The sequence below is a fragment of the Microtus oregoni genome, unplaced genomic scaffold (genome assembly GCF_018167655.1).
Source record: "Microtus oregoni isolate MIOR12 unplaced genomic scaffold, Mior012 000028F_ref0000031, whole genome shotgun sequence".
NCBI classification, from domain to species: Eukaryota; Metazoa; Chordata; class Mammalia; order Rodentia; family Cricetidae; genus Microtus; species Microtus oregoni.
The window spans coordinates 15,716,382-15,743,646 of NW_024543087.1; the positions used below are offsets into that span (position 1 = coordinate 15,716,382).

The 27,265-nt window shown below is 50.5% G+C and overlaps 3 protein-coding genes across 3 annotated transcripts in view; all 3 read right to left on the reverse strand.

Moving 5' to 3' along the window:
• The window catches only part of LOC121464268 (TRAF interacting protein), a 29,214-nt gene extending 24,393 nt beyond the window's left edge, over positions 1 to 4,821 (reverse strand). Inside the window, exon 1 of the mRNA XM_041677100.1 lies at positions 3,479 to 4,821. Coding sequence (XP_041533034.1) covers positions 3,479 to 3,576 — 98 coding nt within the window. The 5' untranslated portion in view covers positions 3,577 to 4,821. The remainder of the gene's footprint in view (positions 1 to 3,478) is intronic.
• A 139-nt stretch (positions 4,822 to 4,960) lies between these two features.
• Camkv (CaM kinase like vesicle associated) lies at positions 4,961 to 18,264 on the reverse strand. The gene is made up of 11 exons (XM_041677099.1): positions 18,073 to 18,264; positions 9,240 to 9,343; positions 8,994 to 9,125; positions 8,688 to 8,762; positions 8,334 to 8,472; positions 8,081 to 8,201; positions 7,852 to 7,927; positions 7,627 to 7,763; positions 7,387 to 7,465; positions 7,138 to 7,225; positions 4,961 to 6,862 (listed from the first exon to the last, which is right to left on the reverse strand). Exons 2-11 carry the CDS (start codon positions 9,332 to 9,334, stop codon positions 6,308 to 6,310), a joined length of 1,497 nt encoding a protein of 498 aa, XP_041533033.1. The 5' UTR covers positions 9,335 to 9,343; positions 18,073 to 18,264; the 3' UTR covers positions 4,961 to 6,307.
• A 3,908-nt stretch (positions 18,265 to 22,172) lies between these two features.
• LOC121464164 lies at positions 22,173 to 25,796 on the reverse strand. The gene has a single exon (XM_041676786.1). The coding sequence runs from the start codon at positions 25,794 to 25,796 to the stop codon at positions 22,173 to 22,175; it is 3,624 nt and encodes a 1,207-aa protein (XP_041532720.1).
• Between the last annotated feature and the right edge of the window lie 1,469 nt (positions 25,797 to 27,265).

Sequence of the window (27,265 nt, forward strand, 5' to 3'; positions counted from 1 at the left end):
GATGTAATGGCACACCCTCAACAAGTTGCCAGGAAAAGGGCACCTCACACTGTGGTAGTCTCCCCTAAACCTCAATCCAATTAAAAGAAAATGTGACAAGGGGACTGGAAGGATAGCTTAGTGGTTAAGAGCACTGACTGCTCTTCTAGAGGACCAGAGTTCAATTCCCAACATCCACACAGCAGCTTACAACTGTCTGCAACCTCAGTTTCAAGGGACTTGATACCCTCACAAGGATATACATGTGGGCAAAAACACCAATGCTCATAAAATAAAAATTAATTAATTAATTAAAGAGAAAAGAAGACATTATAAACTCAAATTAAGAGACAGTCTACAAAATAACCAACCTGGACTCTTCAAAAGTGTCAAGACCATTAAAACAAATAAAACAACAAAATCTACAAAAACACCAAAGCTGTTACAGACCAGAGTTGTCTAAAAAGATATGTCAACTGCATACAGCCTGGTAACTTAGCCTGACTCCTGGAATAAACTGAAGAGCATTAATGAAGGAAAAACACCAGTAAAACTCAAACTCTGTAGTATCAGAGTAGTGCACCAGTGTTAACTTCTTAGTTTGGAGAATTGCACAAACATTTTGTAAAAATGTGAATACTGGAGAACTTGTGCAAAGGGCATATAATAACTCTCTGTATCATCATTTAAACTTATCAGTAGAGAAAAACTATTCCAAACCCCCTCCCTGTTGAAATAAGGAGCGGCACCCGGCCACCCCCACGGCTAGCTTTACCCGAAATAATTACACGGAAACTGTATTCTTTTAAACACCGCTTGGCCCATTTCTATCTAGCCTCTTCTAGGCTAGCTCTCGAACCTGGACTAGCCCATTTCTAATAATCTGCTGTAGCCCACGAGCTGGCTTACCAGGAATGATCTTAACCTGCCTCTGTCTGGAGTGTGAGAATCATGGCGACTCACTGACTCAGCTTCTTTCTCCCAGCCTTCTGTTCTGTTTACTCCACCCACCTAAGGGTGGGCCTATCAAATGGGCCTAGCAGTTTCTTTATTGCTTAACCAATGAAATCAACAGATTGATATATGACATTCCCACATCACCTCCCCCCCCAAAAAACCTCATTAATTGGAAGGCAAAGGCAGGCATATCTTTTGAGTTTAAAGCCAGCCAGAGCTACATAGTATGACCCTGTCTCAAAAAAAGGAAACATTTATTCAAAACACATGGGGCAGGGAGGACTTGGACTAATACTCAGTGGATAGAGTACTTGCCCAGCATGCACAAAGCCCTGAAGTCAATCCCTAGCACCAAACATGGATGGTACACACGTATAATTCCAACACTTGGGTTAGGAATGCAGGGTCATCTATGGCTACACAGTAAGTTCAAGGCCAGCCAACATTACATAAGATGATGTACATCAGTGGAAGCCACAAGTAGTGGCACTCACTTGCAATTCCAGCACTCAGGAGGCTGAGGCAGGAGGACTGCCACGAATCCCAGGCTAGCTTGAGCTGGATACCAAGTACCAGCCAAGTCAATGCTACATAGCAAGACTCTGTTTCAAAAATGAAACAAACAAACTAAAACCAGATACAAGGCCTTGGGATACAGACTGGTGGTAGAACATTTGCCTTCTGTGCACAAGGCATGGATGGAGGCGGGCACCCACCTACAATCTGAGCTCTAGGACACAGAAGAAACAGAACTGGAAATTCAGGTTAGCCTAAGCTGCACACAGCAAGACTTGTTGGTTTTAAAAAGGCTGGAGAGTTCTTAATTAAAAAAAAAAAAAAAAAAAAGGCTGGAGAGATGGCTCAGTGGTTGAGAGTCCGCATTGGTACTGCTCTTTTAGCTGTCCTGAGTTCAGTTTCCAACACCCACATCAGGTAATTTACAACTGTGTAGTTCCAGCCTCACTGGGATCAGATGTCTCTGGCCTCCAAGGGCACCTGCACTTGGTGTGCACACAGCTACACAGACATGCACATGAACATGTAATTTAAAATAAAAATTAAAAAAAACAGCTGGATATGATGGTGCATGCCTTTAATCCCAGCACTTGGGAGGCAGAGGCAGGCAGATCCATGAGTTTGAAGCTACCCTGGTCTACAAAGTTCCAGGATAGCCAGGGATACATAGAGAAATCTGTCTTGAAAAACCAAAACAAACAAACAAACAAAAAAACTCCAAAGACAAACAAACAACAAAAACAAAACTACAAAAAAATCAAAAACAGATGGAACAAAATAAAAAATACTGAACATGATAAATTTAATCTAAATGTCAGTAATTGTGTCTCTTAATTTTGTTTTTCGTGACAGAGTTACTCTGTGTAACATCTCTGGCTGTCCTGGAACTCACTTTGTAGACCAGGCTGGCCGTAAACTCAGAGATCTGCCTGCCTCTGCCTTCTGACTGCTGGGATTACAGGTGTGTGCCATCACCTGCCACCCCCGCCTGGAATAATTGTGTCATTTTAAGTGGACTAAAAGGTCCAGTTAAATGCAAAGATCATTAAATCAGATTTTCAAAGTCAAATATGCTTTCAAAAGACAAACCTCAATGGCAAATACACAGGAGAGTTCCAGGTTAAAGGTTAAGGAGAACAGGTAATGGAAAGTACTTTTAGTGGTAGGACTGACTTCTAAGTATACAATGACTCCCTGAGCATGTGTTTTTGATTTTGTCTTTTTTTTGACACAAGGTCTCAGAAAGTCCAGGCTCTACCTCACTGTGTAACTGAGACTACCCTTGACCTCCTGATCTTCCTGCCTCTTCACCCTCTCCTCCCCTCCCTTCCCCTCCCCTCCCTTTCCTGGGATGTGCGACACTTCTGACTATAACATGGTCTTAAAGCTTTGGAAGGGCTATCCAGCAGTGTTCAGGATACTGTCCTTTCCCACCATCCCAAAGGACCACGCTTTTCCTTATTTTCTCTTTTGTTGGGAACTTTTGAACCAGCCTGTTCACAGTTGCAAAGGGACCCTTTCCCCACTCACAAGATAGCTGAGCATCAGGACCCCTTAACAGGAAGGCACTTCCTTGCCTTTCCAAGTTAAGCCGGGTTTGCCGGAGTGGTGAGAATACACAAGGGTATCTGGCCAATGAGATGCTTCTGGATAGAAACAATCCCAGCCATCAAGCAAACCACACAGACCCTTAAGGGTTGACAGAAGTCTACCTGGTTGTTTGTTGAGCCTCAAAGAAATAAAAGGGGTCGCTAATGCGGAAAAAAGCTCATCTCATCTCCGCTCAGACTAACAGTTTCAAAGTCACATTTCTTTGCACAAGTTAATAAAGAGGCACCTAACTCTTTTCACCGTACCCCGGGAAGCTATCGCTTCCACCTGGTTCACTTCGGCCCAGGCCGGAAAGCTTCCGTGAGGCATCCCTAATGTCACCACCTGTCTGAGTTCGGAGGTTGGCCTGCCTCTAGGCCCGATACCCCATAGCCTCTAGGACACGCGATGGGGACCCTACACCGCTGTTACTCACCATTGCATGTGGAAAGTGTGGCCACAGTGGATGGCAGCCACGTCGCGGGAGTGATCGAAGAAGTCGGAGCAGATAGTGCACAGAGCGCGGATAGGCATAATGGTTAGACTCAAGTGACCAGGACAGCCCGTGAAACTGCAACAGATTCAGCTTGGTGGCCGCACCGCCGCGGCTCCACTTCCTTCAAATTTCGCTCCACTGCACAACTTCCGGTGCTGGACCGGAAGTCATGACAACCAACCTAGCTGATTACTTCGCTCTGATTGGACAAACTTCAGGGCGGGGAGGAGCGCTGGATCAGCAGGGATAAGAGGCCCGCCAACTGTGCAGAATCCTGGGACTTAGCGAGGCCGCTCTTTGGGATTTCCTAGGAATGGATCCCCATTTCTGCTAGTAGTGGCCTGCGATGGACTGGGGCGGAAAACAGTGATGCCGCAGGCTGATCCCTATCCCTGCTAAACTGAGTATTGTGTCAAACTAGAGCTAGTGCAAAGCGAACCAGACCTCTTCTTGCTGCACGTCGGGGCAATCTAATAAAATGACATCCCAAGGCAAAGGGATGACGGTCCCAAGGTTATGAAAAGTGATAGTGTGCCGGCAGCCACAGTTCACAGACCAGAAGAAGGGACCCACTTTCTCAGCCTTCTATTATGAATGGTCTTGGAAAGATGAACACATTAAGTCCCAACCCATCAAGACACTACTACTCTAGCCTTGCCTTTATTCAAATATGACCTAATAACCCTTGAAATTAGGTAGACACTAGGGCCAGTAATTTAGCTCTTATCTCCCAGGATTCCTCATGCCTGGGACTGTAGGATAATGATTTTTGGAGGCACAGATGCTTCAAAGACCAGGAAATAACAAACCCTCTTTATTATTCCCACATCAGATAATTTAAGGTCCTCCCTGAGAAAGCAACCCAGGTGAGTTCAGCAAAGCCCATCTGAGCTGAAGGAAGTCTCCGTAGGGATTCTAATGATATAGTTAGCAGTATTACTCCCCCAGAAGAAACATACATGACTCCAGCCGGGGAAGACAGAGTGAAATCTTTTTGGTCTAAGTGGAAAGCACAGGTATTCACAGGAAGTAGGCATCAACATACAGCACAGAACTTTTGTGCAATCCCACCCTCTCCCCAGCCCAAAGAGGCCCACTCTGGCCACAAGCAAAGGCTCTCCCTGGAATGGTTGGCCCTGAGTGGATCCCATCTCTATGTCCAAGTTAAGACAAAGGCTCCTTGGTCCACAAGAGTTGGAAAAGCGTCAGCCCTTCAGGCACTCACTCAGGGATAGTTCTTGGCTGAAATACATCACTCACATGGTTCTCTAGAGTCCAGAGGATCCCCAGCAACACCACCCAAGTATTCATTAGAACGGGTGACCTACACTTTCACCCCAAGCAAGGCACTGAGCATCAGCCTCTCCCCTCCCCCACTGCCTCCCATGGGACAGAGGAAGCAAAGGCAAGAGGGTGGCCAGAGGCTTTGCAGGGTGACGTTTATTTGCCAGGTTCAGTAGGCACACAGTTAGCCCACCAACCTTCACATACCAGAGCAGACCCACAGGCATGCAGGGAGAAGGGCAGGACCACCATGGAGTGCCGAGCTAAGGCAAGGACCAGCGTGGCTGCCTGTTCAGGCTGTGATAGGGTTGAACCAAGGGCACCTGTCAAGAGCATCCTCCAGGACCGAGGAATCTTATTTTGCTTCCTCATCCCAGCAAGAGTAACTTAACATGGCTGAGTGATACTTCAGCCCGTCATAGCAGAAATAGAGGAAAATCCTCTCCACGTTGCTGAACAAAGAGCAGAAAATCTGCCGCTGTAAAGAGCAAACTCGCAAGCAGCCTATGAGGTACTGCCATGCCTCCCTGCGAGGAAGAGGATTTATGGCCTGAGCCTGCGTGAGGTGGCCACAGGTAAGATCTTTTCCTGTGGTAGTGGCATCTAGGAAGACCATGGGGGTAGTGGCATCTAGGAAGACCAGCCCTCCCTATCCCACTCAGAGGAAGGACCCAGCTAGGTTGGGGCCCTGGTGCTGACCCTACACTGTTCTCCCAGGTCTCATCGCTGCATCCTAACTGTTTCTCCCTTCTTTTAGAATTTCATAAGAATCAGGATACAGAGCAACCCATTACAGGACAAAGGAAGGCAAGAAATAACACAAGGATCTTCAGAGGGCCTACCCAGGGGAAAAGATGGAAGCTTTCTACCCATTCTCTCTCCCACATCTGAGGATCCCCATAGCTAACGTGCAGTGCCCCCAACCATGTGACCAGACTTGACTTAAAGCACACTGCCCTAGATTTCTGAGTCCTCTCGAGCAGCCAGTGTCTACTCCTAGAGCAGCTCACACACCGCAGATACACACCTTCATGTGCAGGAGCCTAACACTGCTGATAGGGCCTCGCTGGAGGACCAGCTCTCAGGGCAAGGCCACCCAATTTAGGGCCTGGGAAAGTACGAGACTTGCAGGGCCTGCCTGGGGAAATGATGAGGCAGGAAGGAAGGAGAAGGAGAGCAAGGACCCCCTGAGTTTCTTCCCTAGAGAAGCATCCCACAAGGAACAGAAACTGGTGAAGCTAGCGAAAGACAGGAAAGCCACAAGGAATCCATGCAGGGGCTAGGGCCTCTGGCCTGCCCACCACTCACACACATCCACACAGGAGACAAGACTGCTCTCCCATGGCCCCCAGGCATGCCCCACTGGGATGAAGGAGCTTGGGGGAGCTAGGGCATCATGCCAGTGACTCTATATACAATGAGAAGCCCCTCATCCACACTCCCACCCTATTTCCCATCCCTCAAAGCCCCCAACAGGCTGCCCATTCAGCTCATCTTCTCCCTCTGAGACTCCTGGGCACAGCCAGTAGCCTCTTCTCCTTTACTAGAGGGAGGAGCCTGGCCTGTGGCACCCTCTAGAGCTGTGCTGTCCGGCTGGGCTACAGCCGGCTCAGGGGTGGCAGCTGCCTTTGCAGCTGGCCCAGCCCCGCTTTGGGTGGTGGGCACTGTGCTCTCTTCTGTAGCTGGGGTAGCTCTCCCATCGGTAGCTGGTGTAGCACTCCTGTCAGTGGCTGGGGTGACACTCCCGTCAGTGGCTGGGGTGACGCTCCCGTCAGTGGCTGGGGTAGCGCTGCCATCTGTGGCTGGGGTAGCGCTGCCATCTGTGGCTGGGGTAGCACTACGATCTGCAGAGGCAGCACCCCCAGCATCACCCTCTGTGGCTGCAGGAGCACTACCCCCAGAAACTGCAGCTGCAGCTGCTGCAAAGGCCCCACCGGCAGCCCCAGGAGTGGCAGTATCTGAAGCGGACTGGGCTGCAGCTGTGCCAGACTGCTCTGGTGCCCGGAGACGTTTCATGAGAGTGGTCACTCGGACAGCCTTCTGCAAGGAGGACAGTGAAGAAAAGCTCGTGGTGAGGTTTGCTGGATCTACTCCTTCAAAACGGCTAACCCATCCCCTTCCATAGTACCCCAGTTGCCTCTGGCCACCCAGCTGCTCAGTACTTCAAGTTAAGATAATAGCAGAAGCTAGAAGCCGCATATGATAGCCTGAGAAAAATTCGTGTTCAGCTGAAGAGGTGCAGCGGCAGCAAGAAACTGTGGGTGCAAGAAGAAGCACTTGAAATTGGGCCAAGAAGAAAGCGAGCCAAACCCTACCTTCCACTTGGCTCTGGCAAAGTTCTTTTCAATCTGGGCACAGACACCATCCTTGATGTTCTTATCAGAAGCGGCGTTACCAGAAATCCTAGAAAGGAGGCAAGTGCCGCAGATAGGACGCTCTGTGCCTTCATGGAGACGACACAGCCCTTCCCTCTGTGCCTCAAGGATAAGGACTCCTGGTGTAAGAAGTTCAGAGGGTAATCAGAACTTAGCCTCAACTCCCATTCTCCACAGGGCCCTGCTCACCATTCGTGGGAGATGGCCTCTTCTGCAGTGATCCGCTGATCTTGCTCCACCTCCATCAGCCTTGTGACCAGGTCTTTGGCTGGGGACAAAGCCAGGGATGGGCTAGGCATGGGCGCCCCATCTCATTGTCTAGCTGTGATGAATGGGCTGGGGAGCAGGAGTAGAATCCAGCAGAAGCTGAGAGCAGCGCCTCCCTCCTTACTGCCCTCTGCTCTGCCCACATGCTGGCCATCTCCTCACCTGCCTGAGAAATATCGTCCCAGTATGGAGAGTCAAACTCATAGTCACCAGCCAGGATCTTGCGGAAGAGATTCTTGTCGTGGTTCTCATAGTCATCTTCTTCTACCTCCTCATAGAAGGGTGGGTTGCCTGAAAGGCTACATAGAGCAGGGTCACCTAGGGAGGCCACAGAACAACCGCCCAGCCCACCTGGCTGCAAGTCCAGTTATGTGCCCTTTCACTCACAGGATGTACATGATGACACCAATGGCCCAACAGTCCACAGGGCGTCCATACCGCTGCCTTCCTACCACTTCTGGCGCTAAAGAAAGGAAAGTGTAGATCTGCTGGTTAGCCTCAGGCCAACCAGGTATTGTACCATCCATCCCCACTTCCAGGGCCAGAGACTTCTCCCTACCCCAAAGTCTCTCCCTGAAGGCTGTCCCCTCCACCATCCCGTCCCATCCCTCCTTGCCCAGATACTCCGGGGTCCCACAGGGCTCCTTGATGAGGCCATTCTCTAGCTTAGCCAGGTGGAAGTCACTGATGACAATCTTTGAGTTCTTCAGCCTGTTGTAGTACACTAGGTTTTCCAGCTGTCCAGAAGAGAATGGTGGAGCGGGGGCAGAGGTTATCTCGAGGGCCTCAGAAGCTGGACAAGAGCCCAGTGTGGCACTCACTCCATTCCCAGTTACCAAGCAATCCAGTCACTCTGGCTCTGGCCTTACCTTGAGGTTCCTATGCACAATCTTGAGTGAGTGCAAGTAGGCCACAGCCTCCAAGACCTGCCGCACCACGTTGCTCGTGTCTCGCTCCGAGTAGTAGCCCTGGTCCAGGATCCAGTCAAACACCTCCCTCCCCGTGGCCCTGAGGGACACCAGCCCCTGAGCCCGGCGTGGGCAGGATCGGGGGGTAGGGCAGGAGCATTTGGGAAGCCTGACTTGTACCAGGCATTTGGCTGGGCAGGACCCAGGGCTTTGGGACCACTAGGGTTCCAAATGTGGGTTTCTTTAGTTATAAAGGGAGGAAAAAGAAAAGGCCCTAGGAGCTGGAAGATCCTGGAACCCCAGAATTGTACTCACAGCTCCAGGAAGATGAAGTATTCCTTGCGGGTCACAAACACATCTACCAGTTGCAGGATGTTAGGGTGCTTCACCCTAGTAAGAGTGAGAGGAGTCAGTACGGGGCGGGGCGAATCCAAAAGAAGCTCTGATTCCTACGGTGGGCGGTTCTAACAGACTAAGTGGGAGGAGTCAGTAGTCAGGGCGGGGCGAGGCTAAGAAGCTCTCGTGACTACAGTGGGTGGTTCTAACAGACTAACTGGTACTTCTGAGGCCCCCTGCCCTTTAAGCCCTTCCCTGCTTTCTCCCATCAATCTTCACACTCACATCTTGAGGATGCCAATCTCATTCTTAGCCGCCTTCCGCACCTTGCGGCCATCCCGCTTCTGAAACTTCTTGCAGGTATGCAGCTTGCCTGTTGTCTTGTCCTTGGCCCGGAAGATTTCACAGAACTCCTCACTGAAGTCAGCAGGCACTCTGCTTAGCCTAAGCCTTGGGACAGGGGACACTCCACTCCCTCTTCCCCAACTCTGGTCCATCCACCCATCATTGCCCAATATACCCAATACTCACGTCTTGATGACCTGTCCCAAATCATATCTGTCAGTCACCTCTGATGGCTGGTTATAGTTCTTCTTGTCACCCAGAGTCACGCACCCAAACGGCATTGCTATGCTCTAAGATGCAAGCAGGATGGGGTCTGGCTCAGTGGCATCATTTTCTATCCCCCAGTGCCCCACCTCCAACAACATTAAATCTGCTTTTGGGAAACCCCAGCCCAGCTCAGGTCAAGCAAAGGGCAAAGTAGGCAAACACACATCTACTTTGCTTTTTCAGGACATACTACAACCACTCAGTCTGGCTGCCTGAAATGCAACAGCTCCAACTAAGCAAAAACTTACTAAGTTGACATATTAGGAAATAGTTTTTCATTATATATAGCTGAAAAGACATACAGAACATTTTGTTTACTTATTTAGTTCTGATTTTTGAGACAGGGACTCACTATATAGCCCTAGCTGCCCTGGACTCAACATGTAGATCAAGCTGGTCTGGAACTTGCTGGAATCCTCCTGACTCCAATTCTCCAGCAATGGGATTAAACCATCAATTTCTTTAGGGTTAGCTAGACGACTCACCAGTACTGGCATTTACCTCCAAACCTGAGTTTGATCTCTGGGACACAGATGACGGAAGGAGAGGACAAACTTCTACAAATTGCCCTCTGACCTCCATGCACATACTATACTGTCCCCCAAAATAAATAAGTGTAATTTTAAAACAAAACAAACAAAAAAAACCACACAATTTCTTTAAAGTCGGCTATAATGACTCACATTTCCTATTCTGGCACTTGGAAAATGGATGCATGAGGATTAGTCTGAGGCCAGCCTGGGCCACAGTGTGAAACCCCATTTCAAAAAAGAAATGATGCCAGGCAGTGGCGGCGCACACCTTTAACCCCAGCACTTGGGAGGCAGAGGCAGGCAGATCTGTGAGTTCAAGGCCATCTTGGTCTGCAGAGTGAGTTCCAGGACAGCCAGAGCTGTTACACAGAGAAAACCTGTCTTGAAAAACCAATAAATAAATAAATAAATAAATAAATAAAATCTTTAAAATTTCACGAACATAAATGTAAGTCTATTATAGCAATTTTTGTTCTGTTTTGTTTTTCAAGACAGGGTTTCTCTGTGTAACAGCCCTGACTGTCCTGGAACTCACTCTATAGATCAGGTTGGTCTCAGTCTGCCTCTGTCTTTTGAGTACTGGGATTAAAGATGTACACCACCACGCCTGGAAAATTTTTTTTAAGATTATAATAATAATTATCATTTCCCCCTTCCCATCCTTCCCTCTTGCTCTAATAAAATGCATGGCCTCTTTTTCTTTAGTTGTTGTGGTGTGTGTGTGTGTGTGTGTGTGTGTGTTTCTGATTACATAACCTGCTAGGACCATATACTGTTATTTTTTTAAAGATTTATTTATTTATTATGTATACAACATTCCTTCCATGTATGCTTGCAGGCCAGAAGAGGGAACCAGATTTCATTATAGATGGCTGTGAGCCACCATGTGGTTGCTGGAATTGAACTCAGGACCTCTGGAAAAGCAGTCAGTGCTCTTAACCTCTGAGCCATCTCTCCAGTCCCCATATACTGTTATTTCAATGTACAATTTCAAGGATGACCATTTGGTATTGGATAATCAACTGGTGTGTTCTTCCATGAGGAAGACTATCCTTCTACTCTCAGCAACTCTTAGTCTGTAGTTCTTTGTCTAGGGCTGAGCTTTCCCCCATACTATAGTTATTTATCTCTGGTGGTCTAGAGATGCCAAATGTTGGTGAAGCTGTGGACAAAATGAACACTGTTGAAAGAGGGCAATTCCCCTTTGAAAAAGCTGGGAGACAGGTTTGGTGCACATTTGAAATACTAGCACTTAGGAGATGGAGGCAGGAGATCAAGGTGTTCAAGGGAGCCTCAGCTACTTGACGAGTTCAAGGGCAGCATAGTCTACAGGAGACTTTATCATAAAGGGCAGGACAGGCCCAGTTTTTGTCAGACACATATACTCTATGAGCTTCTTTTCTTTTTATGATCATTTATTTTTATGTGTATGGTTATTTGGCCTTCATGTATGCCTGTGCACAATATGTGAGCCTAGTGCTTATGGAAGCCAGAAGAGGGGGTTGGATCCCCTGGAAGAGGAGTTATAGACATTTATGAGCTGTTGTGTGGGTGATGGGAACTGAACCCAGGCCTTCTGGAAGAGCAGCCTGTGCTTTTTAACCACTGTACAATTTCTCAAGCCCACACTATGTACTTTAAATATTTGCTCCACTGAAATGCATACATTTGAGCCAACTGTGCCCTAGGAGATCCAGGCCAACCTGGGCTACATAGGGAGATCCTGTCAAAGAGAGGGCGGAAGGGAGAGAGGCAGGCATACATTTATGCCTCGGGACACTTGTGTAAGAATGCTCATAATTGCCATATCCATAATTGCTACAAGCTGGAAAGAGCCCAAATATCCACCAGCAGCAGGGTGTATTACGGCATAGTCATATAATAGAATGTTGTGCTGCAAAGGAAATGGAGGAGCTATGGTTCTATCGTGCAAAAAACAGTGTTGATAGAAACAGGAAAGAATGCATGTAGTGTGCGTCTACTGAGAGAGCTCAAAACAGGCAGAACTCACCATGTTGCTGCGGATTCAAACTCAGAAGTAACACCGTACAGAAAATAAGTTCTGGGAGTCACACACTGATTCCTCCTAAGGAACAGGATAGGCTGACTGCGTTAGGGCACCTAGGAGCTTCTGGAAGACCTGTTGCTCAACCTGAATGTACTTTATATCTTGGTAAAAATGTACTCGCCCAGATCTGGAGAGATGGTTCAGGAGTTAAGAGAGCTTGGTGCATAGTTATGAGGGCCAGAGTTTGAATCATAGAACCCACACAAGTCAGGTCTCTTGAATATCTTGATACCCCAGCTCCAAGGGTGGAAAAAGAGGACTTCTGGGGTTTGTGACTTCTAACTTAGCCCAAGAAAATGCAAACCCCAGGTTCAGGGAGAGACCTTGTCTCAAAGGAATAGGTGGAGAGTGACAGAGAACATTGGATGCTTCTCTTCTGGTTCCTGAGTAGCCACAGACATGAGTGCTCATACACACGTGCACACATGCGCGTGCGCACACATACACGAAAATAAATATTTGTTGGGGTTGGGTGTGGGGGCATACTTTTCTAGGGCATAAAAGGAAATAGGGATTCTCTTTAGTGCAAAGAAGTGAAGTTGAAGGTGCAAATTTGTATTTTTTCCTTATTAATTTTTTTTTGAGACAGGATCTCATGTAATTCAAATAGGGCTCAAACTCGCTATATAGCAGAGGCTAGCCTTGGACTCCTAGTCTTTCTATCTCTATCCCTGAGTATTAGGGTTATAGGCATGAGCCACCATCTCTGATGCTGTTCATTAATTTTCCTTTAGAATTTTTATCATGATTTCTTTGATGGATTTAGTAAATATTGAATTCAGACATGTTTGGGGTGTATCTAGAGGGAGGAGTTCTATGGTGGGGAGAATGCTTTGCCAGGAAGCATGCAGGGGTGATGCTATGGAAAGGCAAGACAAGCCTGCCTAGCGCTAAACTACTGCAGGAGCACACAGGGGCCAGTTGTGAGGCTCAGTCCAGTTATTGTTGGCTCAGTAGGCTGCAGGAACTCTGTACCTGGAGCACCATGCCCTGCCTCCACTGCCAGTTACAGTTCAATTCTAAATTGCAGTGCTGAATGGCTGGCCCCAGCATCCAAAGGAAAAGGCACCCGCTGTCCTTGTTCTGAGGGAGATGGCGGTGTCTACCTTTATAGATCTAACCCCCGAGCTGGCTTCCAAAAAGTCTGTTTAGTTTTAGTGCCAGCCTGTAGCTACACCGAGCTCTACACCGAAGCCTCACTGAAACTGCTCTGCTGTCTCTGCCTCCATAAACTGCTTGATATAGGGCCTTGAGCATCTAAGGATCCCCCTATCTGAAGACACAGTGTCAGTATCCCTTAGCAAGGAGGACTCTGCCAGCTGGGACCAAAAGTCAGACTCTAGACAAGAACTATGGACAATCCTGGCTGCCAATCACTTTCTTCCAAGCAGAGGCCAGCTACACAATTCCCAGGGGTCACAACCCTCCCTGAAGGTCCTCCCTCAAATATGTCCTCCCCATTAGGGATCAAATTCCGTAACTTCTTCATCCGCATTGCTTGAGCTTGGGGAATAAAAATGCATTTCATCAGTGTGATTCAAGCCAGGACTCAAGCCATCAGCAAAATACCACAGAGGCAGAGGAGGCACTTTGAAGATGTCGGCAGTATGTCTTTGCCACTATGTCCAAAATCCTGGCCCTGCACCTGCATAGGTGTGGTTGAAATTTCATTCTTGCAGCTGGGAGCAGGGGCTCAGGTAGCAGCACCTCTGCCAGCCGCCCACCTCCACACAGCGGCAACATCTGAAGAAAGAGGCCTGCATCGGTCCCTGTGTACTCTAAGGGCTATTTATTTATTTATTTATTCTTTTGAGGGAGAGCAGTTCCCCTCCCAGGATGGAATCTGAGGATCATTCATTGGGCAGGATGATGTCACCTTGGCTTACAGGTCTCCCAGAAGGACTGGGCAGGGATCATTCTTAATTCTGTTGTTTTGTTATTCTGTTCCCTCTGATACGAGTACCCTTCCCCCCAAAGACTCCCATGGGAATCCCATTTGTCACCACAGAGTTATTTATAACATTAAAAAGGAATCAGCAACTACCTGAATGTCCAACAACAGGTGGATTCGCCAGCCAGCTCAAGTGTGTCTGCTCAATGGCAGGAAGTGTAGGCATTGTTAAGAGCGCTACCTACTTTGGCTGCCCTGTGGAGCAGCCTCCACATGGGCAAGGAACCAAGACCAGAGCAGAATGTTCTTCCAGTACAAATTCTGACATCATAAAGTTGTCCATGTAACAAGTTGTCTGAAACAATCCTGATGCTCCAAGGCCCGATGCAAAAGGCCCTTTTCTGAGATACCTTTTCCAAGCTCCACCTCCCTCCCTATTTCAACATCCATCTTGCCTCTGCCAAGGTGGTGTAGGTGGGAGGTTTTGTGTATGCCGGTCCCTGATTCTGGTGCCAGCTTTTGGCTATGCATATGCATTCTTGCCCATGGGACCTGGGCTGGTCTTGGGGTCTGTCTCTCCCATGGGAAGCTCACAGTGTTGTCAGTCTACCGCCATGTTCCACAGGTTGCAATGATGGGGACAGGGACAGATCTACTTCACCACTGCTCCCCTCTACCTTGGACACCCAAACGTCACCCAATTATTACTCCCTCCCCAACATTCTAACAGAATTCACTTATACATCTAAATCTTTCAGGGTGAAGGGAAAAGAAAGGGGAACCATGTTTCCAATCAGTACCCACCACCCCCACTTATTCCACCATCTGCTGCTGCCCCAGCTGTAGGCTGTGTACAACAAGCCCCTTGGTACCTCTCAGCAACAGAGGGACTCTGGCCCCAAAACTCTAAGAGTGGGTTAGAGACAGCTTGAAGAAGGTGGGAGGCCAAGCAGAAAGAGAGTGGTATTTCTTGTCCTCACAGCCCCAAATCAACAGCCGACAAAAGTTGTTTTCTTCCCAACAACTCAAAACCTGGTCAGGCCCACATTGGTCCAGGCAGGGCACAGGAGCCCCACTGCAGCCACTATCCGGGAGACAGAATTCCTTTTTCTCTCTGCCAAGGAAATAAACAGCATATACCTGGGACTGCCCAAAGGGAGCACGAGAGCCGTGCAGAACTACACCACCACTGTCCTCTGCACCAGCGGGCTCTGCAAACTGCAGAGCTCAACCCTCCCGTTCGTTACTGGAGCTTGGCTACTGGGCTCAGTGATTCACTACGCCTTTGTCTATTTGGTGCCCTAGTAATAAAGGGTCCCTAGGAGCCCTACTGGATCTTTAGGCAAATCTGAGACAGGGTGAAATCCAACTGAAACAGAGATCAAAAGACCCCACACATCGGGGCTTCCTCCATGGAAATTGGGGGTCAGCTTGCTTCAGGTCTCACCTTTAAAATCCATAAATGAAGTTTCCTGCTGCCCTGGCCTCTGCCATGCGGGGCTCTAGAGCTTGCAGTAAATCTAGAGAGGCCAAGAAGGGCCCAGGAGGCTTCCCGCTGACTCCTGACTGTAGGCAACACCTCCCAATTTAGTGGCAGCTGTGAACACCAGCCTGCAGGCACCCTTCTTTCTTTCCCTCCCTTCCTCTCCTCTCTCGCCGATTAGGACTGAGTTTCCTCTTGCAAATGGACATGCCCCAGCCCAAATCCTGTCTAGCTCAAAGCTGAAACCTCAGACACAAGTCCAGCCTCCTTCCAGTGTATGTGGTGTCAAGAGACAGGACAAGCTTCAAGCCCACTCTCCGAGTGTCTTGAGTCAGTCCTGGGGTGGGGGGAGGGGATGACGACAAGCTAAACAAACATGAATTTTCCTAGTGCTGACTCTTTCTACCTGTGTCAGGAGTACGAAAGAGCCCCTGCCCACCCCTGCCACACCCCGCAAGTCTTTGGAGCGAGCATGTAGTCCATTGCTATTTCCAGAACAGTCAGCTCTCCACATACAGGCAAATCCAAGAACCAATTGTCAGTGGCCTTAGAACCTGGGGTCCCAATCTTTGAAGCCGCTGGAGGCCCTGCATGCCTTTGGTTGGAGGAGAGGATCTGCAGAGGAAGGCACTGGAGTAAAGGGTTGCTATGGTGATGGAAGTTTTAAACCAAGGGGAGGAGGAAGAGATAGGTATTAGTGAGGGTCCCTCTTCCCAAACTGACATTTGGCCTGGCTCCTTCCCCAAGGCCTCTGTGACCCTGGTTTCCATAAGAGAGACCAGTAAAGAAAGAGAGGCAGGGGCACAGAGAGACAAAGGGAAACTCTATTGGAAAGAGGAGAAGGAGGCGGCAGAGTATAAAAGGACACAGATACAAGACAGAAGCAAGCAGAAGGTTCTGAGGAGGACTCAGAGTGCCCAGCAGCAGCCTAAAACCTCCATAGCCATGTGCTCTGATCCCCTGGGCCAGGAGCTACCCTTGGCATTTAGCTTTCAAGACTTCAGCATCCCCGAGACATACACTGAACTTGGCGTGGGAGGCACAGGAAAAAGAGGTCAGCTTCTAGGAGCCTCTTGGTGGGGAAGAGGCCAGCTGTTGCAGTCCCCCAGCAGGACAGTTCCGCAGCCCTTTGCCCTGTGTTATAGCAGCAGACAAGAGAGGTCCAAAAGTTGAAGATGCAAAACATAGGAGGGACAGCTATGAAGTCCAGAAACCTCACTCCTTCCCTTTGCGAGCCTCCCTCTCAACGGGCCTAGCTTTTCCCAGGGTCCCCAGCAATCTCTACCCCAATCAGCTGAACTCTCCAGGTCTTGGGTCCCCAGGGCCCTTCTTGTGGCTCAGCTTCATCCTGTCATCAGTCTTGGGCAGATCTTCTCAGGAGGGCCAAAAGCAGCACCAAAAACAGCATGGTAAGCAAGCCATACACAGGATAACAAGTGCACACCAATAAGCCCTATGCCTCAGTTTCCCTGAACAGAGACCATAGGTTCCGTGGTCTTCCCTCAGAGCAGAGGCCTGACAGCAGCCTATTAACTGGTGCCCCCTCCCCCCCCCAATACAGACACTGAGGAAGGCCTGCAGCAGATTATGTATAAAGCCAGGTAGGGCACCTGGGGATCCACACTACAAGAGGAAAGAAAGGGAGACCCCTGTCCCATCCTGGCTCTGAAAGGAATGGAGATACTAATTTCCAAGCTGAGGAAACTGAGGCCCAGAAGTCACTGGATCTGCCTGGAATCAACTGGGAGGGGGAGGGGAAGCCAGCCTAGGTCTGCAAAGGTGGTCCTGGGGGCCCCCGAAGATAAGCCTGGTTTTGGGGGGTGGTGCACAGAAGATCTAGAGTAGTACAGACTAAATAGGCGCTTTTGGTGACAAGGAGGGGCCCTGTTCTGCTAGAGCAGGTTTGGGGTCGGGAAGCAGTTGCCAGCCCTTTTGTGGGGCTGGGGCTCAAGAGCCCCGGGTCTCCTGTCAGGCAATACAAGCTGAAGAAGACAGAAGCCAATGTTTCAGTTGTCCCCTGCTGTCCCAGCCAGGATCCCTGCTCTTCACCGTGGTACCACCCTGACCCCCTTCCCCAGTGCTTCTGGCTCGCCCCCGCTGGCACAGCAACACACATGCGGGAGGCACACGTGTGAGCACCAAGCCCCGCACCTCCCAGCAGGAACATGTGAGCCCCGCACCCCTACCTCGCACGTGTGTCCATGCACCGCCCCCCACCCCTCAAATGACCCTCAAGATAAGGCTCGGAAGCCTGAACTTGGTTAGGGGGCATTGGTCCACTCGGGTTTAATACCTCCTCCCCCAGCCCCGCAACAGCCCCGCCCAGCCCCCTCCGGATTGTCGCCCATAAAGAACTCTCCGTTGTCATGGAAATTAGTGACTGCCAAATCGGAGGGAGGGGGCCCCCAGGGACAGTTGGGAGGGGCTGGAGACTGCTCTGGGAACGAGGATGGACTACTCGGCCCCAGGACCTTACCCCTATAAGAGGAACCACGAATCTTCGAGGGTTTATGTTTTTTACATTTCGGAGCTGCAGAGGCTTTTTCTGGGACCCTCCCAAGCCGTCCAAGGTAATGGGGGGAACTTTAGCCATGCCACCCCACCTCGCATCTGCAGAAACCTCGCGTTGTGCCCCTACTGGGACCCCCAGAGTCCTCGCGGCAATCGCGCGCATCCTGCGCGGGGATTCTCTAGCCACGGAAACAATCTCTCATGACCCCCACAACGTGCATCCAGGAGGCGCCCTCCCCACCGGTCCAGCCCTCCCCGCTCCGCACCTGCAACGCTGGTCTGGTCGGTCACAGGGAGGAAGCGATAACCGGCTCAGCAGGGCTCCGGGGGCGGCCGGCAGAATCCGCTCCGGGCACGCGGGGCAGACGCGGCGCCAGCTGCAGCCGCTTCGACTCCAGAACCTCCAGCATCGCCAGTCGCTCTCTGGCAGCGGATTCGCACCCCGGGCCGGGGGCGGGCTGGGGGCGGGGCCTCCTCGCCCGGCCCGCCCCCACCCTGGCAGACCCGGAGACTGGAATCCCACTTAAGGGAGGGCATATGCAGGTTGGGATCGGAGCTGGCGAACACCTGCTAGGCTCCCTTAGGCCATCGGACTCTAAACCCAGCAACAGGAGGCGAAGGGGGCCTTCCCAGTCCCAAAGTAGGGAGAGAGGAGTAAGGGAGGGTAGGGGGGGGAATGAAGACCAGCCTGAGTCCTGGAGCTGTAAGATGTCTCCCAACTAGAAGACCCAGGAGACTAGGGTCATGCCCTGTTTCCCAAACCTGATCCAAAGGACTGGACCTATTTAGAACCTAGAGCACCCCCTAGCTAGGAATAAACATACAGGGGTGCAATTGTGGTAAGTTTGGGAATGGACAAGATGCCACAGTGAGGACCTCAGACCATCATCCTACCACCAATTCCTGCAAGGCCAAAGTCTTTCCCAACTAAATTCCCAGCCAGGTTGGCTGTCTCAGTGAGCCTCCTCTGATGCAGTGTGGGGTTTTCTTTCTTCTCTTTGTAATAATCCTAACACATTCCAAGCATCATGACCCAGGTGATCTAGGCTATGGGGTCATGGAACTACTAGAAAGGAGTTTGGAATAAAGACCTTAAACATGTTTCTGCCCTTTGTCAGAGAAGTGAATGGACCCAAAGCCCGTCCCACTGCCTTCAAGTCTTGAGGACTATCCTGAGACAATAAATAAAGGCCAGATTTAGGTTTTTCACTGTCTGAATCTGGGCTCCATCCCATCTTGCCCTTATAGTGAGTTGCCTGGCCCAACCATCATGAGAAGAGGGTCACATTGTGATTGAGGTTCCTTACATCACTACCCAAAGCTGCTGACAGAAGGGAACAACCAAGTAAAGTTGGGACTGGAACCAGAAGATTGTTACAAAATTAATTGTCTCAAGGCTTCTGGATAATTTCCTCCAGAGGGGCTTGTTGAACCCTTCAGACCTTTTTCAAGACAGCGTTTCTCTGTGTAACCCTGGCTGTCCTGGTACTCATTTTGTAGACCAGGCTGTCCTCAAACTCACAGAAATCCACATGTCTCTGCCTCTCTAATGCTGGGATTAAAGGAGTGTGCCACCACTGGCCAGCTTGAGTCCTTTCTATCTTTCCCAGCCTTTGGTCACCTCCTCTAGGCCATGCTGTCATTGTGTCTGGGCTCTTTGTATACTGAGTAGTCTTTTTTTTTTTTTTTTTTTTTTGATTTTTCGAGACAGGGTTTCTCTGTGGTTTTGGAGCCTGTCCTGGAACTAACTCTTGTAAACCAGGCTGGCCTCGAACTCACAGAGATCCGCCTGCCTCTGCCTCCCAAGTGCTGGGATTAAAGGCGTGCGCCACCACCGCCCAGCCTGAGTAGTCTTGATCATAACAACTGCCCCAGGACCAGATAGGAATCTTTTGGCAAGCAAGGCAGAGTCTATCTCTAATCTCACAATGCTCAACTAAGGTTTGCAGGATGAATGAAAGACCTGGCATGCTATCCTTCCTTTCTATTGGGCCTCTGAGTTTATGGTATAGCCATGACATGGCTTGCATAACCCACATGTATCATGTTTTCCACCATTCTCAAGGATCATAATTTATCCAAGCATGGGGGCCAAGAAGCTGGATTAGGGCTTTCGAGTCAGGGGAAGAAGTGGTTCCCCAGAGCTTTGCCTGCTGCTGGCAGTACTCCACCTCTTTTTGGTCCTGTGCACAGTGTGCACGTGGGTGACAGCACATGGCAGGGTATATGTGTACACGTGAATATGTATGCTCTCTTATGCCAAGGGAGATGGAAACAGCACAGTGTGTGCAGTGATGCCCAGGGGCACGTGTGTCTGTGCTCCCTGTGCATCCAGGCGTGCTTGCTGGCACATGTGCATGGATGCAGCAACTAGTCCCTGGAGCTGTGCTTCCCCTTCCTGTCTGACACAAAGCTTGGGATTGTGGAGCCTGAATCAAGCTGTCTGAGCAAGAAGGAGGAAAAGGCTGAATCGTGCCCAGGGCAAGCCAGGTCTGTGATGACTTTATATCATTGACTGTTTCTGAGCTCCACTCCAGAACAGCCCCTTGCTTTCATGTGTGTGTGAGGATAGACAAGTTTATGTCGTTTGTTGAGGATGACCTGAAGGCATGGCTTGCCTCTCGGCTTCCGGGGAAACGTAGACAAGGTAGGATCGGCTTCAAGGGTTAGGCTTTAGGCAGCCTCCAGCTGCCCTCTGGACAAGCAACAATATGACCTGTCAGTAAAGTGCTTGCAATGTAAGCATGAGGACCTGGATTCTAGCCACAAATCCACGTTTAAAAGTGGGGCAGTGGTGACACACGCCTTTAATTCCAGCACTTGGGAGGCAGAGGCAGGTGGATCTCTATGAGTTCGAGGACAGCCTAGTTTATAGAGCAAGTTCCAGGACAAAACTAGGGCTATACAAAGAAATCCTGTCTTCCAAAAAAGAAAACAAAACAACCCTAAAACCAGGCATGGTGATGAGTATTTGTGATCCCCAGTGCTGGGGAGGCAGAGCCAGGTGGCTATATGGGGTTTGCTGGCCAATTAGTCAGCCTAATACATGAGTTCCAGGCCAGTGAGAGATCCTGCCTCAGGAGCAAACTAGTAGTCAATGTTGCCTGAGGAACAAACAACACAAGATTAGCCTCTGGCTTCCGTATGTATGCAAATGTGCACCTGTATACGTGCACACACACAAAGGGGGTATGATAATTTTTTAAAAGGCCAACTTAATTTTATCCTTTCTGCTCTTCCAGGTCATGCACTGAATCAACCCCAGACTTTACTCTCATAGTCTCTGTTCAAAGCCATACTGGGTGAAGGGACACGGCTTCCAGCTATCCATTAGCCACAGGGATAATAAAAACTCTTAACCCTGTCTCCAAAAACCAAAATGTCTTTTGGTCTTACCAATGGCCTCTGCAAAAGCCCTCCTCAGGAGAACTCTGACCACTGAGCATTCAAAAGTTGCCTGGGTTGAGGGGAGGGGAGTCTAGGAAGCAGAAAGGAGCCCAGAGTATATAGTTTTAGCTCCCAACAAAGCTAGAAGGTCAAAGTGTCAAAATAAGAGGCAGGATAAGATGCAAACTTCAGCATCCAAAGAACCTGCAGAGCAGGCTGGAGCCTTATTACCCTAGCTCTAGTTGTGCCTTCCATCTGGGATCCAGCTCTCACCTGCCCTCGCTGCTTCCTACCCTGGGCACCAAAGGCAGTATTCCTATGACCTCTTATTTTGAAGCTCCTGATAACCCAGCTAGAACACCCTCCCAAGGTTTAGAGTCTAAGAGGTGCTTGTGTTGTTTACTAGGTTCTTCCCCAAGAAGCATAGACGGATAGACACCCTCCTTGGGGGCAATGCCTCATACCCACAGCCATCTTTGGAATTGCTCAGCTACTGTTCATGTTGCTGGCCTCAGCCCCCAGAAGGAGGCCCAAGAAGGAAGCCGGAAGCAATCCTTCCTTCTGGAGCTAGGGGAAGGGGCTGCCCCCCACCCCCACCTCATGACTCACTCTAGGCTGTGTGGGTTATTACATTATGTTTGAAATTACCATGGCAACAAGCTGGCAATCAAGGGTAATTGCACTTGTCGTCAGGGCAACAGGGCAAAACCCCACAGCAGCCATTTTCTGTGGTTGCCCTTGGGGTGCAGTAAAGGTCAAGCCAGATTAGAGATAATGATGACCAAGGGGCTTTGGGGGGTCTTTGGAAAGGGCAGGTTTCCAGGCTCATGAGGTTCTTGAATGTTGAGGTTAGGTATGCCTTGGAAGAACCAGGATGTCCCTCATTGACCCCATGTCTGGAGTCTTACCTTCCCCAAACCACCCTCCACTTAAAACATGCAACAGTACTTAAAGCAAGCAGAACCAGATGTTTATGAGGTCACAGCTGATATTTGTAGATAGCCCATGGGCCTTCCTCTTCATATTGCCTGCGGCTGAGCCACAGGTTTTGGAAGGAGTCCCGACATGCCATAATGGAACCCCCAAGCCAAGCAGCAACTGCACGGTGGGGAGAACCCAGCACAGTGGCACCAGGGCCCAGCTCCTGTCTCAGGCGCTCAGGGAAACCATTGACCAGGGTGCTACCACCTTCCAGAACCACATTGGCCAGCAGCTGTTCCTGCTGCTTGGCCTCCAGCCGACTAATACTTAGCAGGGCCAGCTGTGGGAGGCCTGGCTGGTTGAGACCTAGCCGACTGGGTTGAAAGAGAGCCTCGGGGCAACAGAAGCGCTCAGACCCCAGTGTGATAACTTGCTTATCTGGGAGTACGAGCTCCACCTGAGTCTCGGACTGATTTCGGGCCATCTCAGAGGTCATATCCATAGCCACATAACAGCAGGCCTCTTTAATCTGTCTGACAAGTCCTGCCTTGGGTGGTGGGTGGCCACCTGCCAGGAGCAGCTGAGCCAGGTAATCAGTGAGATCAGAACCAGCCACATCTAGCCGGTAGGTGTCAAGTGGAGCCAGGTCCCCAGTGAGGATGGGTGCCACATAGGAGGTCCCGTGGCCGCTCCCCACCACCAGCCCAGTGGTACGCCCATAAGCGTAGAGTGTCAGTAGAGCCTGATGAACTGTCTGCATAGCCGGCACATGGAAACGCTCAAAGAGTATTTCGGCCACCTTTTCTCTGTTGGTACGTGGTGAGATGGGGGAGTCAGCCACCAGCACAGCCATCTCCTCAGGCTGCACCCGGAGCTTGCAGTAGAACAGGTGTTGCCACAGCACCTCTAGAGCATCCCAGTCAGAGACCACTCCTCGGTTCAGTACAGAGTAGGAGCCCTTTTGGTGTTCAGGTACCACATACTGGGGCTGGCCCTGGGCTGGATGCTGCAGCATCTGCACTTGCGAGGGGACCACACTGAGGACATGGTCCTCTCCAGCTAGTCCACATTTGGTAAATCCTGTGCCTGTATCAATCACTATGGCTGCCATGTTCTGATAGGGACTGGGTGAGTGGTGGCAAAGCACCGGTGACTGTACCTGTAGAGCATCCATAGCAGATACTAACTCATAGCAGTTCCCTCGGAGAAGACCCAGATGCGCAACCTCTGGTGAGCATGTCATGTCCTCAGCTGACAGCTTGAACAGATGTCCACTCTGGGACTCAGTGCCCACCATGGATATGGGCAAGTCCTTACAACCTGTAAAAGTCATCAGGGACAGTTGTTCCTGGTAGGCCCTGTGGGAGTCGGCCGGTTGCCAGGATGGGAGCGGATGTATGCTGGATCTTTGGGCACTGCTGTTTCCAACTTTATCTCTCTTCACATAAATGCAGGCCTCCTCAGATACCAAGGGTACTCGGAGAATTCCCACGTGTGTAGGATTGCCCTGGGTGGAGGGCTGGACAGACTCCCCAGAGGTAAAGGTGGGCTCTTTGGTGGTGGAGGACTTCACTGCGAGGGATACCTGTCTGGTGAGGGAAAGAGGAGTCTGCTCACCAAGATGAGATGGACTAGAAAGGGGATGTTGTTTGACAGAGGGGAGCTGACCAGATAGGGAGCCCTGCTCAGCTACAGGTAGCTGTCTAGCCTGGAGGTTTTGCCCAGTGAGGAAACTCTGACCAGTATCTTCAGCCTGAGGGCCACTAGGCTGAGCAGAATTAACCTCTTCCTGGTTATTGCTGCCTACTTTCTCCTGGAGTGGAGATCTGAGCACTGTCTGGATATTGGCTGTTGAAGCAGTATCTGGCTTTATCCACTCTAATTTTCTAGTCTGGACTGTGGAGCCATCTTGCATCCTGGGAGAATCCAACATCCAGATGGTGCGGCCAGGGTCAATCTTTTCAGCCTCAGATTTGGACAAGCTAGGATCAGGAACTTGGGCTGGTATCTTTTCACAATATTGGTTGGGTGTGCCCGGTACAACAGGTCTAGCCAGCATCCCAATCCTGATAGGGGTTTCAGGGCCAGAGGAATTCTGCACCTCTAGGTTGTGTCTGGCCTCCTTGGAAGCCAGGGCTACCTCTCGGTAGCTTCCCGCTGAGAGGCTTGAGGGCACAGGGCTAGATAGCATGGCTGTGGTGGACCACATGCTGGAGTGATCACTGTTAGGGGAGAGGATGGGCCTGGGCAATGTCCGAGCAGTCAGCATATTTTCAGAGATGTGAGTCGATGGGTGGTTGGGCGTGAGACCTACAAGCACTGCCCGTGAGCCCGTGGGATCGTGACATAGCAGCCCCATCCTCGTGTTGCCTGTGGCCATATCAAATACCAGCACATGGTCTTCTTCAGCACCCTGGAGCTGGCAGGTTGGAGCACTAAAAATGGGAATCTGCATGGCTTCTCTGGGAGTCTGCGGTGGGGACTGCTTTTTGCAGGTCCCTTGATAGGCAGGCAGTGGCACATTGGAGCAGTTGTTGTTGCTGCAGGCTTTGGGGGGCTGCATGTCTGGCTGAGAACTGCAAATCTTGTGGCTACTTCTCTGTGTCTTGAGAGCATCAAGAGACTCTGAGGCTGGTGTTGAGGTATCTAGCCTGGAGGTGTGGATTGGAGATTTCTTTACAGGGTCCTCAGATTGTTTGGGTGGTACCTGCATCTTGGCAACCTCTTGCTCTTTGGTGTGGGCTGGAAACTCTGCTGGAGTAGGTGCTGGAGTGGAAGGAGTCTCCTTAAGAGGAAAGGACACTTTCTCCTTTTGGGGAAAATCTAAGAGAATGGACAATTGGTTCTTGAGATCGAGAGGCAGGTCTTTAGTGGCCACAGTCAGGTGGTCAGGACTAGAGGTATAAGGTTCAACTGCAGCTGCTGCAGATGCTGGGGTTGCAGTGACAGCTGGAGCAGAAGCCTGAATTGAAGTTGGAAGAGGCAATGATGGTGAAGAAGCCGTCTTATTTAGGGTAGGAGCCTGAGCCAGACCTGGACCTTTGTCCTGCCCCTGAACTTGGACTGGAGCCTGAGCCAGAGTCTGCAAAGGATCTTGACCTTCAACTGCACCACTCTCTCCCAAGAGGTAGGGTAGGCATCGATTCTTCCTGGGATCTACAGGGAACATCTGGCTAATGTTACAGATTCCTTTGCCCCAGCCTACCAGAACTTTAGCTGGAGCTTTACTCTCCCTCCCAGGCTGTAACTGAATCTGGGAGAGGTTGAAGCCATACTGGGTTTTGTCGTCGGTGCTGTCGTTGTGCGTGCACAGGGGTAGAGTCTGAGTTCCATCGTCTATGAGGAGATGCTCTTGGGTTCCCACAGCAGGGTTTGGAAATGAGTTAGAAGAGGATAATCTCGGGGTGTCCTGAGAGCCCTGTGTGTAATTACTGACCTGAGCAGAATCCTGGCGTAGTGGGTGAATAGGCTGAGGGAGGGGAGCCTGAAGGGTTGAGCTGCAGCCCACATCAGCGATGGCCCCGGTGGACAGTGATAAACCCTGCTTCGAGTATAGGGATCTTGAGCTCATCCATGGTCCCTGGGACCCTCTGAAGCCACCCTTTGGCTGCTGACTGCCACACAGGGGATGGCCCTGGGGGCCCGATGGATCAGGGCCCCCCACCTTCTTGGTGGCTTCCATAGTCCCGCTCCATGCCCTGGTGCCCTGCCCCCAGCTTCATCGCCATGGTGACCACACACAATCACTGCCCCCAGTGACCTGAAGAATGACAAAGTATGGGGTAACAGGGGCCCCACCCACTGAAGATGGTGCTTCTCTGGAGACTTTAGAAGGCAGAGGAACTTAGGGCTCTCAATGACATTAGACTGCTATAGATCGGCTTTGTCCTTCCTTTACCAATCAGTGACTACTCTACCCAGGCCAGTCCCTGAGTAAGGACAGTGTCCTAGAGAAGGCTAAGGTAAGGTCAAGGAAGAAGAGTAGTCGGGAGAGCCTGAGGGCTTCCCTGACACTGGCCCTTTGCAGGAACAGTGCCTCTTTACTACTTTGTCTGGTAGAAGAGGGTGAGGGGCCCAGGCTCAGCCCCAGGCTCCCCTCCCCTGTGTTCCCTGCTTCTGCGCCCGCTCCAGGGACAGCAGCTCCTTGGCAGTCTCTGCTGCTCCAGATGGTTTTCCTCTGCCTGTGCCTCATAGAGCCCCCTCCCCAGAGCCACATGTCCCTAAAGCCCAGGACCGGTATCTTGGAGGAGTGGGTATGGGGGTGGTGGAGGTGGGGCCTCTACTCAGAATCTTCAAGTCAGAATGTTCTAGCTCTTGTCACATTGTGTCCGTTTTGTTCTGGCCATAATGAGAGCATAGCATTAGGCACAGGGCTAGGCTGCGGCAGCCACAGTGTTAACCAAGTGCCACTTACAAGATGGGGAATTATAGGGATATAGCAGGATAGGACCAGTCTCACAATCAGGACATGGCAGGTGCCAGACTGAGCACACAGTGTGTGTGCTCAGACCGGTATTGTATGTACAGCAAGGACAAGCTAGTCAAAGCTCCTGATATGGGTAGACATGTAAAAAAAAAAAAAAAAAGTAAGCTTTTAGGCTTGATCAGTAATTCTCCCTCTTTTCTTTGATGGGGAAACAGAAAGGTAGGAAGAAACCAAATCTACTTGGATCTCAGATCCAGGGCTACCCTGAGGCTCAGCACTGCTCTCCAGATAGAGGACAGGTCATTGGCAAGGGCCTACTTCTGGAAGTTCTTCCCTTGGCAGTCAGATCCTCCTCTTCCCTCCAGCTCTGAGCTCTAGGGCTATGCCCCCTGTCTTCCAGGGCTGTGTTCCCTCCAGGCCTCAGTCTTGCCACCCAGGAAACAGGTTCGTGGAGAATGCAGCTGTAGGCTTGTCCTCCTCCAAAGCAACATGTTTTCACAGAGGTTAAAAATAGTGTTTACAGTTGGCCGTGGGGTGCGAGGCTATGTGACCAGGGACTAAGGCTGGCACTGCGCTGCATCCGCACCTTTTTGATTGGCTGCTGGGCAAAGCCTGACTCAGCCACATTTCAGGCCCCTTGTGCCACCCTCCCTCTTCAGTTAAGATAGGGAACAGGCAGCTTGGATTCCTAGGAGCCAAACTGCTTTTCACTGCGCTGTGCCTGG

What these genes read in the sequence shown, in the direction of transcription:
- LOC121464164 (XM_041676786.1), bottom strand. Translation starts at nt 25,796, where the DNA reads ATGGAAGCCACCAAGAAGGTGGGGGGCCCTGATCCATCGGGCCCCCAG.
- Camkv (XM_041677099.1), bottom strand. Translation starts at nt 9,334, where the DNA reads ATGCCGTTTGGGTGCGTGACTCTGGGTGACAAGAAGAACTATAACCAG. An exon ending in TTGGGACAGGTCATCAAGAC is followed by an intron (nt 9,126 to 9,239) that starts GTGAGTATTGGG and finishes TGCTGACTTCAG; the next exon opens with TGAGGAGTTCTGTGAAATCT. An exon ending in GAGGCCATCTCCCACGAATG is followed by an intron (nt 7,226 to 7,386) that starts GTGAGCAGGGCC and finishes CCTCCTTTCTAG; the next exon opens with GATTTCTGGTAACGCCGCTT.